Below are 13614 nucleotides of genomic sequence, written 5' to 3' on the forward strand. Positions count from 1 at the left end.
AATTGCGCAATACTACGGTTTCACTGACCATCACTCAATAAGCGTGGATACGGTTATTAATTCTTATGGATTACTTTTTGTCTTCATTCAAATTTGTTTCGTAGTTAGTAAGTTTTGTGTCAAATTTTTGTAGATTATGAAAGAATCAGTATTATTATAACCCTAAACAGTTAAAACTTGAATAAAGACAAAAATAAATTAAAAATCTGTTTGTTTGGGATTTTCTTCATATTCAGTGAACATTTTACTTCTCTCCTAGCTATTTGGATTTCTATCCGTTTTAATCATAGCTTTTTACTTTTAGATTTCTCTCATCGAGACAAAAACACATTCCAAAAAATTAACAGAATATTAACAAATGTGAAATATAATGAATAAGGCAAAAAAAATAGTCCAAAGACTTCATTACTATCAATAAACCAGAGTTTCAATAGACATTTCTTTGTGATAATATACATTCACAAATTAACTTCCATTCACATTTAAATGATATCGAGACACTTTAATTTTAAATTTACTTTTAATCATTTATGAGAGTTAGTTTATGAAAATTTGCACACCTCTTTCTTTGACTTTTCTTGGAGAGAACAATTTGGGACATTTCCAAGTAATATATGAAACCAAAAAAATAAAAATAAATGAGACAGAAGGAGTATTATTAACACAAATCTTATTAGATTCACTACACAAGTAACTTTAATTTGTAGCATAACCACAAAGTACAAACACTTTCCTAACATAAAAAACTCACGGCATGGCATGATTGAAAAACAATTATTGAGTGCTCTTAAGGCACCGACACGTGATGACTAGAAACCGTTTAATTTTCACTACACATTTCTGCCCAGGATAAATTGTAAATGTCGGGTGAAGAAGGGTCGTTGGGATACGAATGTGCCACCGCCAAAAACCAATGAATAATTACTCCTGGATCGAAACACTCGTCCAGTCGTTCTGGCTAGCTGCAGTTGGATTTGGTGGTGGGCCCGTCTGTCCAGTCGACTTGTCAGTGCTTTCAGTGGGCTTCGTTCCACGTTGCGCCAATAATTTATATTATTTAACGAAACCTCCATATAATTTATACTATATAAAAATCCAAGCAAAATTACAAAGGTACTGGCCCCAGAGCTATCAATTCCATTGGAGTTGTTATCAGTCCGCTAAGTAGTATCAATAGGGCCTGGAATGGTAGTACGCGGAGTAATGACATCACAACCACCCACACTATAATACTAGCCAAAATGACAAGGTTTACAGATTTATACATCGCGGGGGGCGAAACGATGATGACGGAAAATGTATAAGCGAACACAATGATCATGATCGTCAACCATGAGATCCCAGTTTGAATAAACCCGAAAGCCCTTTTTTGCGTTGGCAAAACAACAATGAGCTCTAAGATTGTAGTCAAAGACAGAAGGAATCCTACCGTGTTGAAATACGCTAAGTACGGATACGCTTTGGAATTGGTATAAGCAATTATAGCTTTTCCGGCTGTGTGTCCTGCTAATGTTTCTTGCCAAACACCGCCGGAAGAGTTGATCCCACACCCAAATGACATCGTCGCCATCAACGATGATACAATCATTAATTTGTCATTTTTCTTCTTCTGCCAATAAGGATCAAATGGGAAAAAAAATTTGTCGGACTTTTTAACCCCAGATTCACATAGGACTCCTTTGATATCACGATACTCATTAATGTTATCTTCACTCTTTGCCACTCGGGAATGAAAATCCAGCGCTGTCCACCCACTTTCATTTCTTGCCTTCACATCTATTAATTGACCAAGCTCATCGCCATTTTTTCTTTCTTTCGGCCGCTCAAGCAGCAGATATTTGATAATCTGAAATATGCATATACACAATCTACGATTTAGATAAAAATCAAAGAAAATATACATACATTATACATAGAAAAGGAAAAGTTCAGTAAGGTAGATTTTAGGTGGTAAATATTCAGTGAGCTTGGGGCTCCGCTACGTTGTCCCCAACTCCCTTCTCCATCACATATTCGTGTGTGGCGAAGGGTGTTGTGTACCAATTGATGGTCATCTACGAGCACGGTATAATTGTAGTTTTCGTAAACAATTTTTTAGCTGTGGAATCATAATATTTTACTTCTTAAATTACTCTCATCAAGACTAAGTGAAAATCTTTATATAATAAATTTGATACAAAACTGACAAAAATTTGAAAATGTAAGACAATTCAAAAGAACTTATTTAGTTCAATTAAACATGAGATAAATAACGTTAGTTTTACGCCAAATAACCCAAAGGCACTCTACATGCACCAACAAACCTTGCCACCACCTCTATCTCCAATTAAGCTCTATATCTCTAAATGAGAGAAAAAAAATTACTCCAATCAAGCTCTATAAATTTTGTTTTTCTATATATAGGGATGTTCCAAATATGTAGAGTTTTGGTGGGACATTTGGGAGGGAGATTTTTGGAGGGAGATTGGAGTAATAATAAATTTGGAGGGAAATTTGGGAGGGAAAAATATAGAGATGAAAAAAGAGATTTAGGATTGAAATAGAATGAATAGTGAAAATCTCTAAACTTGCTTTTTGAATAAAAAAATATTTAAAAGAATTGGGTTAGAGATGCTCTTACTCGCCCCTAAAGATTTTCAATACTCTCCAAGAGTGTTAATTGTTCTTCTCTTCATCACTTCATCCCTTGTAAAGGTCTTCCTTCTTTTAAATAAGCCACTCGTTCTCCATTTGAGGACTCTTTTACTTCGATCTCAAATCCAAGGGTTTTTCTGTCTCTTGTATTTTGTTTGTTTTTTTGGATGAGATTCCACAGTTACGTTCTTTTTAATTTCCTAACTGTAATTGGAATTTTTTGTAACACTTTGGAGAACCCGGGGAAGGTGTTGTGCGCACCGTGATGTGCAAATCCTGACCATTGATCTTGGCCATCAACGGTCTGGATTGCACGGTGTTGTGCCTAATCCCAACTGTCCAACCGTTGATTGTCGAGATCAACGGTCGGGATGTGCACAATAATATCACTTTTAGTCATTATTCTATACTTGTGCTACTGCAAAAGTATTTTCTATTTCCCTCGAAAATCCCCAAACATATTAGAGAGCTTAGGCTAGACATCAAATGAGAATGGCTAGGTTTACAACAAAATCCTACAACATAGTTACAACATTCTTACATGTCATCACTGGGGCCCATGAACATCCTTACAAGTATTGAGTTCGTGAACCCCAACGCTGACGTGTAAAGATATTGTAACTATATTGTAAAATTTTGTTGCAAGCTTAGCATTTTTGCTAGAAGTGTCATTTATTATTTTTCTTTTACTTTAGGTTAGAGTCATCAGTAAGTGTTGCTGGCCGTGCTTTATGAATGAAATTATTTTACGTTGACCAAAAAAATATTGCCAAAAATTTAAGAATAAAAAGTTTGAATATGGACACGTACCTCATGTCGTTTACCAAAAACTGCGAGATGCAGTAGAATTGACGAATTCTTTACCTCCAACTTTGTGTAGCAATAGTTTCAGACTAGCAAGCTGATTATAGTTTACAAACAAGTGTAAAATATTGTCACCTCAATTCACCATAACTCGAGTTGCCTGGGGATTGGTCCGAACCGGCCAACACCTCCAATACTTTGACATTACCTTTCATGGCAGCGACATGAAAAGGGTTATTAATTACCTTCTCAATCACAAACCACGCACATCTCAGGGCTAACTTCCACTAAAAGTTCAACAATCTCTAATCAGATTTTTAATACTACCTCATATTCTATATTTTAATGGTACTTTTAATCATTTATGAGGATTAGTTTAAGAAAATTTACACACCTCTTTCTTTGACTTTTCTTTTGACAGCAAAACAATTTGGGACATTCTAAAATAGTACATGAAAAAAAAACAAACAAAAATATGAGACGGAAAGATTATTAATATAACACAAATATGATTAGATTCACGACACAATTAACTTAAATTTGTAGCACAACCACAAAGTACAAATACAATGAGGACACGCAAAAAGAAAAAGTGTCTTATAGCTCGCACTTTCCTAGCATAAAAAAACTCACTAGCATGATATGATCCAAGAACAATTATTGGGTGCCATTGGGATACCGACACGTGGGGTGACTTAAAACCATTTAATTTCCAATACACATTTCTATCTAGGATAAAACGTATGGATCCCACATGAATGTGTGGTGAGGAAGAGTATTGGGACATGAATGTGACACTGCCAAAGACCATTGAATAATTACTCCGGGATCGAAACACTCGCCGAGTCGTTCTGGCTAGCTGCAGTTGGATTTGGTGTTGAGGCCGTATCTCCAGTCAACTGGTCAGTTCTTTCAGTGGACTTAATTGGAGAAATTACCTCGTCACGTACCACTAAAATCAAAGCAAAAGGTAGCCATAGCGCCAAACATATCGTGAATAGTGTACATCCTATCAAATATAGACTCCATTCTATCACGCCAAGTAGTAGGAATTGAACCTGGTATGGTAGTACGCGGAGAAATGTTACCCCAACGGCCCACGCTATAACAGTGACAAAAATGACAATGTCGATTATGGACTTAGACATCTGCGTGGGCGAGACAACAATGACGGAAAAGGTATAAGCGAACATCATGATCATAATCGTCAACCACAAGATCCCAGCTCGAATAAACCCAAAAGTCCTTTTTTGTGTTGGCAGAACAACAATGAGCTCCAAAATGGTAGTCAGAGACAGAAGGAATCCTACCGTGTTGAAGTACATTAAGTACGGATACGCTTTGGAATTGGTATAAGCAATTACAGCTTTTCCGGCTTCGTGTCCTGCTGATGTATCTTGCCAAACACCGCCAGGAGGGTTGATCCCGACTTGGAATGACATCGTCGCCATCAACGATGATACGATTATTAATGTGTCCTTTTTCTTCTTCTGCCAATAAGGATCGAATGGGAAAAAAAGTTTGTCGGATCTTATAACCCCAGATATCTCTAGGAGGTGTCGGATATTCTTGTATTCATCACTCTTTGCTACTCGGTCATAAATATCCAGCGCCGTCCACCCACTTCTATTTCTTGCATTCACATCTATCAATTGACAAGGCTCACCGCGAAAGCACGTCTTTATTCCGATCTGGCCAAAGAACATGTTTTCTGCTTCTTTTTTTCTTAGCCACTTAAGCAGATGTTCGATAATCTGAAATATGTACATACACGTAGAGTCTAAGATTTAGATATAAATCAAAGAAATATACATACACTGAAAATGACAAGTTCAATAAAGTAAATTTTAGGAGTAATTGTTCTGTGGGCCTAGGGCTCCGCCACATGATTCCCCAACTAGATCCATTCTCCATCACATATTCGTGCGTGGAGAATGGTGTTGGGCACCAATTGGTGGTCGTCTACAAACACTCTTAAATTAGCAAAATTTTTAAAGTAAGACAAATCAAACGTGAGATAAATAACGTTATTAATAAGCCAAACAACCCAAAGGTCCGCTCTTTTTCCGCTCTTGTAAAGGTCTTCCTTCATCCAAGGGTTTTTCTCTCTCTTTTATTTTGTTTTATTTTTTCGTAGAGATTCCATGGACGGTTCTTTTTATTTTTTTTAATCGGAAAACGTAACATTTTATTAGGGGAAGGGGAAGAGCTTCAAACAAAAAGTTGGAAACATACAACTAGAGGGACAAAACCCAATAAAACAATAAACAGCGCATACAACCCGAAAGGCCTAAATAGCCAAAATACAACAATAAAATCCAGCCCAAAGAAAACCCAAAACCTAGCCCTAGGGATGCACAGTCGCCGCCCACCTCATCAATCTGATCCACCACCACCACCAGTTATAACATCACCAACGTCCACCAAAACCACCATAGGCCACCCCACGGAAATAGAATCCGGAAACCCAGACAAACCAAACAGAAGCGGATGCTAACCCATGCCGTTAGGCGAGTACCGACACCCCTGTTGTGTAGCCTCCGTGATGCACATCAACATGACTCCCAAAAAACGGTAAGAGGGGAACAGTGGCTGAGATCCAAGGAAGCTAACAGCACCATTGCCGCTATCTCGTTGCTTTGCCGATCGATTTTGTGAATGAGCAAAAAAAGGAAAAAAAAATGAAGGCAGTAGGGGAGGAAGGGGGAGAATCGGACCAGCGCCAGCTCAGCTCGTGTGGTAGAGGTGTGCCAATTTGATGTGCCTGTAGCATTTGTACATAGTAGACTTGTACTGCTGCGAAGTATTTCCTATTTGCTTCGCATATCCCCAAATCTTATTAGAGAACTTTAGGAAGGCGGGTGCAGCGCTGCACCGGACGAGTTTTTATAAAATTCAGATCATTGACGGTCCGAATGAAGCGTTGCACCATGCAGCACGCTTGGGGCGCTACAAGGTCCCCGGATCTAAGAGCTTTAGGCTAGACATTACTCCTATCTCTTTCTTTTTTCTTTTTTGGTTAAAAGAGGAACTTGCATAAATAGTAAAAGTTAAGAGTACACAATAGGGGGTATCAGGGTGTGTAACCCCCCATTCATCATCCATATATCTCATAGTTTTAAATATCGGCCGATACGGTACGTATCGGCCGGTTCGTACCGGTATTTTGGACTTCCGGTTCGGATATGGGCCGATATATCGGTGAGACTGAAATTCACAGGCGAATCGGCCGGTTCCCGATACGTATCGGTATATAACCGATTTTTGGACCGGTATGGCCGGTACGGCCGGTACGTATCGGTTCGGAAAAAAAAAATTTCTTATTGAAACTTCAATGTTTATTTTAATGTCTTTATCTTATTTTTGCTATTTATGTCAATTATATCGAAACTTATAATGTTGCATTTTTCTCATATTTGTAAAATCTTATTGACTTGCGGGTTTTGATAAATTATCGGATATTTCACATGAAGAGAATGGGCTATTACATGTCTTAAATTAATTAAAATGTGATAATTTAAGGCAATGTTTGGGGCAAAAGTATATTTTTCAAGTTTTATACATGTTGCTGATGATTTTTAAAAATTCACGACCGCGACACCCGATTCCCGCGACGTATCACTGATATGTCCCGATACCGATATACCGCGACCGATACCGCGACGGCGACCGATACCGCAATTTAAAACTATGATATATCTGCTGAGTTCTAATACAGCTAGGAATAGAAATGAACGTGTAAATAATACAATCCGGTGTTCGATCTGTTGCTAGAAGTATCATTTGTTATTTTGATTTTACTTTAGGTTAGAATCCTCAGTTAGTGTTGCTGGGCTTTATGAATGGCCGAATTATTTTACATTGACCAAAAAAAATTGCCAAAAATTTAACAATAAAAAGCTTGAACAGGGACATACCTCATATCGTTTAAAAAAAACAGCGAGATGCAATATGTTGTTGCCATTGATATCGGTAGACTTGACGAATTCTTCATCTCCAACCTTGTCTAGCAGTAGTTCCAGACTCACAAGTTGATTATATTTTACACACAAGTGCAAAATATTGTCACCTCGATCCACCATAACTCGAGCTGCGTAGGTGTTGGTTTGAAGCAACAACCCCAATACTTCGACCTTACCTTTCATAGCAGCGATATGAAGAAGGTTATTACCTTCTCGATCACAAGCCACGCACATCTCAGGGCTGACTCTCACTAAAAGTTCCACAATCTCTAAATACCCCTCAGAGGATGCTATGTGAAGGGCCGTGCCTAATTCCTTGTCCACAGCTTTAGCAAGATCTTCTTTATACTCCAAAAGTTCTAGAACAAATTCTTTCTGCCCTGTTGATGTAGCAATGTGAAGAGGATTTTTCCCTTTGAAACTTCCCACCAAAACTTTATCCAGGATATAATAATCTATTTTCATTATTTCCTTTAGTGATTCTATATCCCCTCTAATTGCTGCATCACAGAGCCATTCCTCTGTTCTGTCCTTCCATGTCACTCTCTTGCTCCCTATCCTCTGTTCTTCACTCTCTCTATTCCTCTCCTCTCTCTCTAGCTGTTGCACACGCTCTCTCTCTCTCTCTCCTTATCCTCTCTTCTTGTCATGTACTCTCTCTTTCTGGCACTCCAAACTTCCTCTCCCGCTGCCATCATCAATAGTTTGCCTGTTTCTCTCTCCTCTCTCTCTCTCTTTGTAATCTAGAAAAGGATGAGCATAATACGACTACAGCGATTATGTCTGCACTCTGCACAAGTACTGCTTCACTGGCCCATTACGTGTTTATATATGTATGTAGGTAGATAGATACAATTGAAAGCTTTACATATATAGACATGTGCATCTCCCTAATTCGATTCAAATATGAGGCCAGTTAATGCGGCGCCTTTCTCGATATTGGACCCATGGGCATCACAGAGCAATTCCTACATATTCTCTCTCTCTCAAACCAAAATATAAGGCAACAAAGTCAAGAATGAGGGCTATGTGGAAAGTTTTCCACGCTGCTAAAGAGACTTGTAATCCCTCCCAAGTCTCCCTCATGCTGCTCTCTCTCAGTCTTACAATATTAATGACTTACTACAGTGAATATGAGTTTTTTTTTTTTTAATTCTTTTCGCAAATCATTGATCAATTCTTACAATGAGGCAATGGTGGTGATGAATTCGCAAATATGGGTGGCGTTTAGGAGCACGTTCCTGTCGAGGAAGTCTTCGAGCAGCTAAAATGTACAAGTGAAGGTTTGTCAGCAGGGGAAGAAGAGTAAATACTACTGTTAACACTCTGTATTGGATTCACGACATGAGCCTTTTACATAAATTCGTAGCAAAATTGCACAACACGAAAGTAACAATCCACCAACTAGCAAAAGGAGGTATGTATTGTAACACGTCCTGTGAAAATATTAACTCACAGCAGCGTGAGCATGAAGCATGAAGTAAAAGATCATAAAACATTGCATTTCGAACTGATATCGATCGGCCTTCATTCAACTCCTTTGCTCACTTATTGCGAACCAAAACAGAAGTGTCGCCACACCGGTCCACAGGTAAGTCAGAAGTTTAAGGGCATGGGTTATTTGCTTGTAGGTTTTACTTTAGGTTTTGTTTGCTTCTTCTTCTTTTTTTTTTTTGTTGGTTTTCTTCCCTTGGGTAGGACTTTCTCTCACTCATTCTTCTTATGGGTTTTCTACGTCATCTTAATGGTTTTTTGAGGTCAGAAACGAGTTTTGTCTGTGTGACGTCTTGAATCTATGGTGATCATTTAGGCCTCTTTTGTGGTTGCTTTCCTCCCTCCTTAGGGTTGGCTACCCGTTCAGTTGTTCCCTATGTATGATTTTCGTATCAATGAAATTACATCTCTGAAGTTTGACAAAAAAAAAAATGGTAAGCACCCCATCCCCGTTATATATTTTATAAAAAAGATTAAATAGACATCCTATCGGAGTCATGGGTTCCACGGACGTAAATGCTAAGCCTTGGTGATTGGATGGTTCTGCCAATTTTCTTGGTTGATGTCAAATTCCAACGACTTGGGCATGTGTGACTTTGATCCAAAGACTCCACACATACTTCTTGGAGTAGTCTTTTCTGTCATTTTCATTGGGTTTTGTTAATTTGTATCCCTAAGGCACATGATAAGGCACTTGTTAATATTTATTAAATGAAGTAAATTAAACCCCACTATTGTAGGAAAACATGCAATGTTACTACCTGAGTATCAAAAGATAAAATGGTGAAAGGGCAAAATAAAAAAGGAAGGAACACATTAAATGGAGTGGAGGGAAAAATTAAGGGGTATTTTGGTCTCCAAAACAAATTTTACTCTTCATTTAATATTCCAACTACTTTCACTATTTTATGCAATAGTGGAGTTTAATTGATCTAATTTAATGACCATTAATAGGTGTCTTATCATGTGCCATAGGGGCACACATTACCAGATGGTTCGATTGAGGAAAACATGCAATGTTACTACCTGAATATCAAAAGATAAAATGGTGAAAGGGCAAAATAAAAAAGGAAGGAACACATTAAATGGAGTGGAGGGAAAAATTAAGGGGTATTTTGCTCTCCAAAATAAATTTTGCTCTTCATTTTATATTCCAACTACTCTCACTATTTTTTGCAATAGTGGAGTTTAATTGATCTAATTTAATGACCATTAATAGGTAGGTGCCTTATCATGTGCCATAGGGGTACACATTAACAAAACTCATTTTTGTCCTCCTAGCCTAATGCAAGTGTATGAGATCACTTTGCCCGTCTATTTTGGTCCCCATTTATTTACTATTTTTTGTCCCACATATACCAGGTAATCGCTGGGACTAAACCAGTTATGCATCATTTTCCAAATGTATCTAGTCTTTGGGACCAATTAATTATAAAGCAGAAATACATTTTATAAGTGTATCTATGTTATAATTAACCTCTTAATTTAGTTATTATTTGGATTTGTAAATGAAAAGTACTATCTTACTTGTGTATCTAACTTTTAACCCCGGCAAATAAATTTCCTTGCTCCATCCCTAGGTGCAATGAATCTAATCTGATAGGCAACTCGTCGGCAATGCTATTATTAGTGTGAAAGAAAAGTGAAATGATGTATTATTTATCGTGTGTAGCTCATTTGCGGGCTTTTAGATAACAAAAAGTTGAATACCCATTTTGCATGGAGGCAATTAGACAAAAACTCATATTGAAACATCAGTTTTATTTAGGGTTACGGCAAAGCATTTCCTAGGTTTTCACAATGACTTCTTAATAAAAACATTTTACCTATAATTTCAAGAAATCAATTTTGTCATAGAACATGAACAAAATCTATTCTAATTCTATAATCTATTTACAAAACTATTCTTGTTTCTATCCTTCCAAATCTGCCAGAGAGTAGTGACAAAAACAATATGCCATGGGATACCATTTCCAATTCCCACCTCTCTGTTGCTTTGCATATTAAGGGATATCCACTCAAAACACGAAGTATCCGGGTCCCCTCTCATTAAGTGGCTAGAGGGAATGCAACTCCAAAGCTCCTTAGCTTTGTTGCATTATCTAAACAGGTGAGTGATGTTTTCTTCTTCTGCCAATTAACAAGGATCAAATGGAAAAAAAAGTTTGTTGGATCTTTTAACCCCAAATTCATGTAGGACGTCTTTGATATACACATCACTATTCTTATCTTCACTCTCTGCAACTCAGGAATGAATATCCAGCGTCGTCCACCCATTCCCATTTCTTGCATTCACACTACTAATTGACCAAGCTCACCGTCATTTTTTCTTTCTTTTATCCACTCAAGCAGCAGATGTTTGATAATCTGAAATATGTATATACACTGTCAAAGAGTGTTGTTCAGTACTCTCTGGGAGTGTTGTTCTTCTTCCCTTCATCCAAGAGTTTTGTTTTTTTACCCAAAAAAAATGCCAAAAATTTAATAATAAAAAGTTTGAATATGGACATACCTCACATCATTTACCAAAAACAGCGTGATGCAATATGTTGTTGCCATTGATATCGGTACGATTTGGTTGGTTTCCATGTCGATCAACCACATTTGATTGGACATCGATAAAAACGAACGCATCATACTATGTCATAGCAATAGCAAGCCATATAGTATCAATAAACCCCGCCATTGCAGATGGATTTGTAGCATTTTGAAGACTGCATTTTGAAAAAATTTGGTTGCAGTGGGGAACAAGTTTGGGAATATTGGATTTTGGAATGTTGATGCGGAAAAGGAGGATGGAGATGGGATTTACTTGTCCCAAACCCGATTCGTGGCCAGTCTCGGGGATTCTATTTCAACCGTGTTCATTGTCAAAGGTATTGCTTTTGTAATTTACTTAATTGAAGTTCACGTTTTTAGTCCTCTAATTAAATAACTAAATGACTCTTCGATAGACTCAATGACTCTTTGATTGAAGAAATTACTCGAAGACTTTGACCAAAAATAATATATAGACTAAAACTGAAATTGATTTGGACTTGAATAGAATTGATACGTGCTAAAATGTTAGGCCGCGCCTCCATAATTTTCCCCACTCAAACCGGTCCAAGTACCTGTTGGCTATGAGGCCTGCTTCATTACGCTCATGCGATAACTGATGGTGCATAGACTCTTCTGAACTTGTGTCGCTAATTCTTAGGTGGGCGTGATATATGTGTTGGGCCGCTCGGCAATAAAAAAATGTACTTTTTTCTCAGTCGCATTTGAATTTTGAGTACATTTCTGAATACTATTTTGGATTTTATGTACGTAAACAAGATAACTAGACGAGCTCGCACACAATGCATGTGCAAATAGTATATCATGTATCATCCAGAATAGCGAAAGAGGAAAATATTGACTTAAGATTAATCTCTAATCAAATCTGAGATGTGAAAGTGGGAAAGAAGGAAGAAGATATTACGGTGACAACATTTTTTTCCTTCTTAGAAGTTTCTTTTGGATGTTAAATGTAGTAGTTTAACGATTATCATTCAACTTCTAACTGGATGATTATCGTCTTCCCTTTCCCCAGTTGAGTTGAGCATGTTCGCTCCTCAACCTTCCCCCCTCGATGTAACCTTTCGAGTTCTATGAAATTTCTTTTAGCCGAGCAAAAAACAAAAAAAAAAGAAACTGATATGTGAGCTAGCCTCAAAATTGGCGTTCACTCTGAAAGGAATATTCCCTTTATAACAGTAATAGATATACAACAACAACAATAACAGAATCTATCTCGTCCCCGATCATTGAGGATATTGGCAGTAATAGATATACAATAAGAATAATCTTCTAGACGTGTCCCTGTATACAAACTTGATCTTAGGAGACACGAGCCTCCATATCTTGAGATATAATTTTAGGAAGGTCTAAATTTTGCCACTTCGACCCTCACCAGATACTCATACCCAAGTCTACAATATTCTAACACATTTGTGCGAAGTGACATGACTCAACTTGCCTTTTGCTTTCTTCAACTTAATTAATTCCTTTTGCGCTATGGTTTAGGACATGGAGCTATTGCTCACCACTAATCTGTAAAGGGTGGTTTTCCTATTTTGTCTGCGCATATGCAGGTACATAGCAGCTGCTTTGATGGATTTCTTTGGTTGCATGGGTATCGAGGAGTAGTAGTTCGACTTGTTATATTCCAGCGATGATGCCATATTTTCCATTTCTCAGCGACCAAATGATGTTAAGTCCTTATATTTTGTTGCGGGTCAAGGTATTGTCAATATGTGGGGTTCCGATGAATCTGGTTCACTCCTTTCTGGACCGTGGTTCGATTGTGAGTGGCTCCTGGTTTCCGCCTAGCCTGCACAAGGAAGCATGACTGAAAGACCATCCCGGAGATCCACAAGGAAGCACGACTAAAAGACCACACCGGAGGATCTCCGGGATGGCCCTCCAGTGTGAGAATGAGTAAAGTGTTCAGAGATGAAAGCCAAGAACTAGGGTTTGACTATGGAAGAGCATGTACCTCTTTAGGGTTGGCATAATGTGGTATTTGTAGGGTACACCTTAGCTTGGCCTCCAAGACTGCACATGCGCTTATCACGAGTCGGTTGACGTCACCTTATCGTCATGTTAGGGTTTTGTAACCGCTCATGGGGTGAGCTGGCACCTTCACGTGCCCTCATCCTTATCCAAGTGCGTAACCGTTCAGATGATGTGAGAGTCG

General features: G+C 38.0%; 1 protein-coding gene across 4 annotated transcripts in view; it reads right to left on the minus strand.

Moving 5' to 3' along the window:
- Nucleotides 1–796: 796 nt before the first annotated feature.
- The window catches only part of LOC131298960 (ankyrin repeat-containing protein NPR4-like), a 43511-nt gene continuing 30693 nt past the window's right edge, over nt 797–13614 (minus strand). Inside the window, exons 1-3 of one of the 4 annotated variants that reach the window (XM_058324479.1) lie at nt 7378–8378; nt 3445–3466; nt 799–1846 (exon numbers count right to left, since the gene is read on the minus strand). In XM_058324479.1, the coding sequence (XP_058180462.1) occupies nt 1106–1846; nt 3445–3466; nt 7378–7865 (1251 nt within the window). In that variant the 5' untranslated portion in view covers nt 7866–8378 and the 3' untranslated portion in view covers nt 799–1105. Of the gene's footprint in view, nt 1847–3444; nt 3467–3927; nt 5193–7355; nt 8379–13614 lie in introns of those variants that run through there. The other 3 variants (XM_058324486.1, XM_058324471.1, XM_058324495.1) reach the window with 3 other exon arrangements.

The sequence above is a fragment of the Rhododendron vialii genome, chromosome 1a, assembly GCF_030253575.1.
Source record: "Rhododendron vialii isolate Sample 1 chromosome 1a, ASM3025357v1".
Classification (NCBI taxonomy): domain Eukaryota; kingdom Viridiplantae; phylum Streptophyta; class Magnoliopsida; order Ericales; family Ericaceae; genus Rhododendron; species Rhododendron vialii.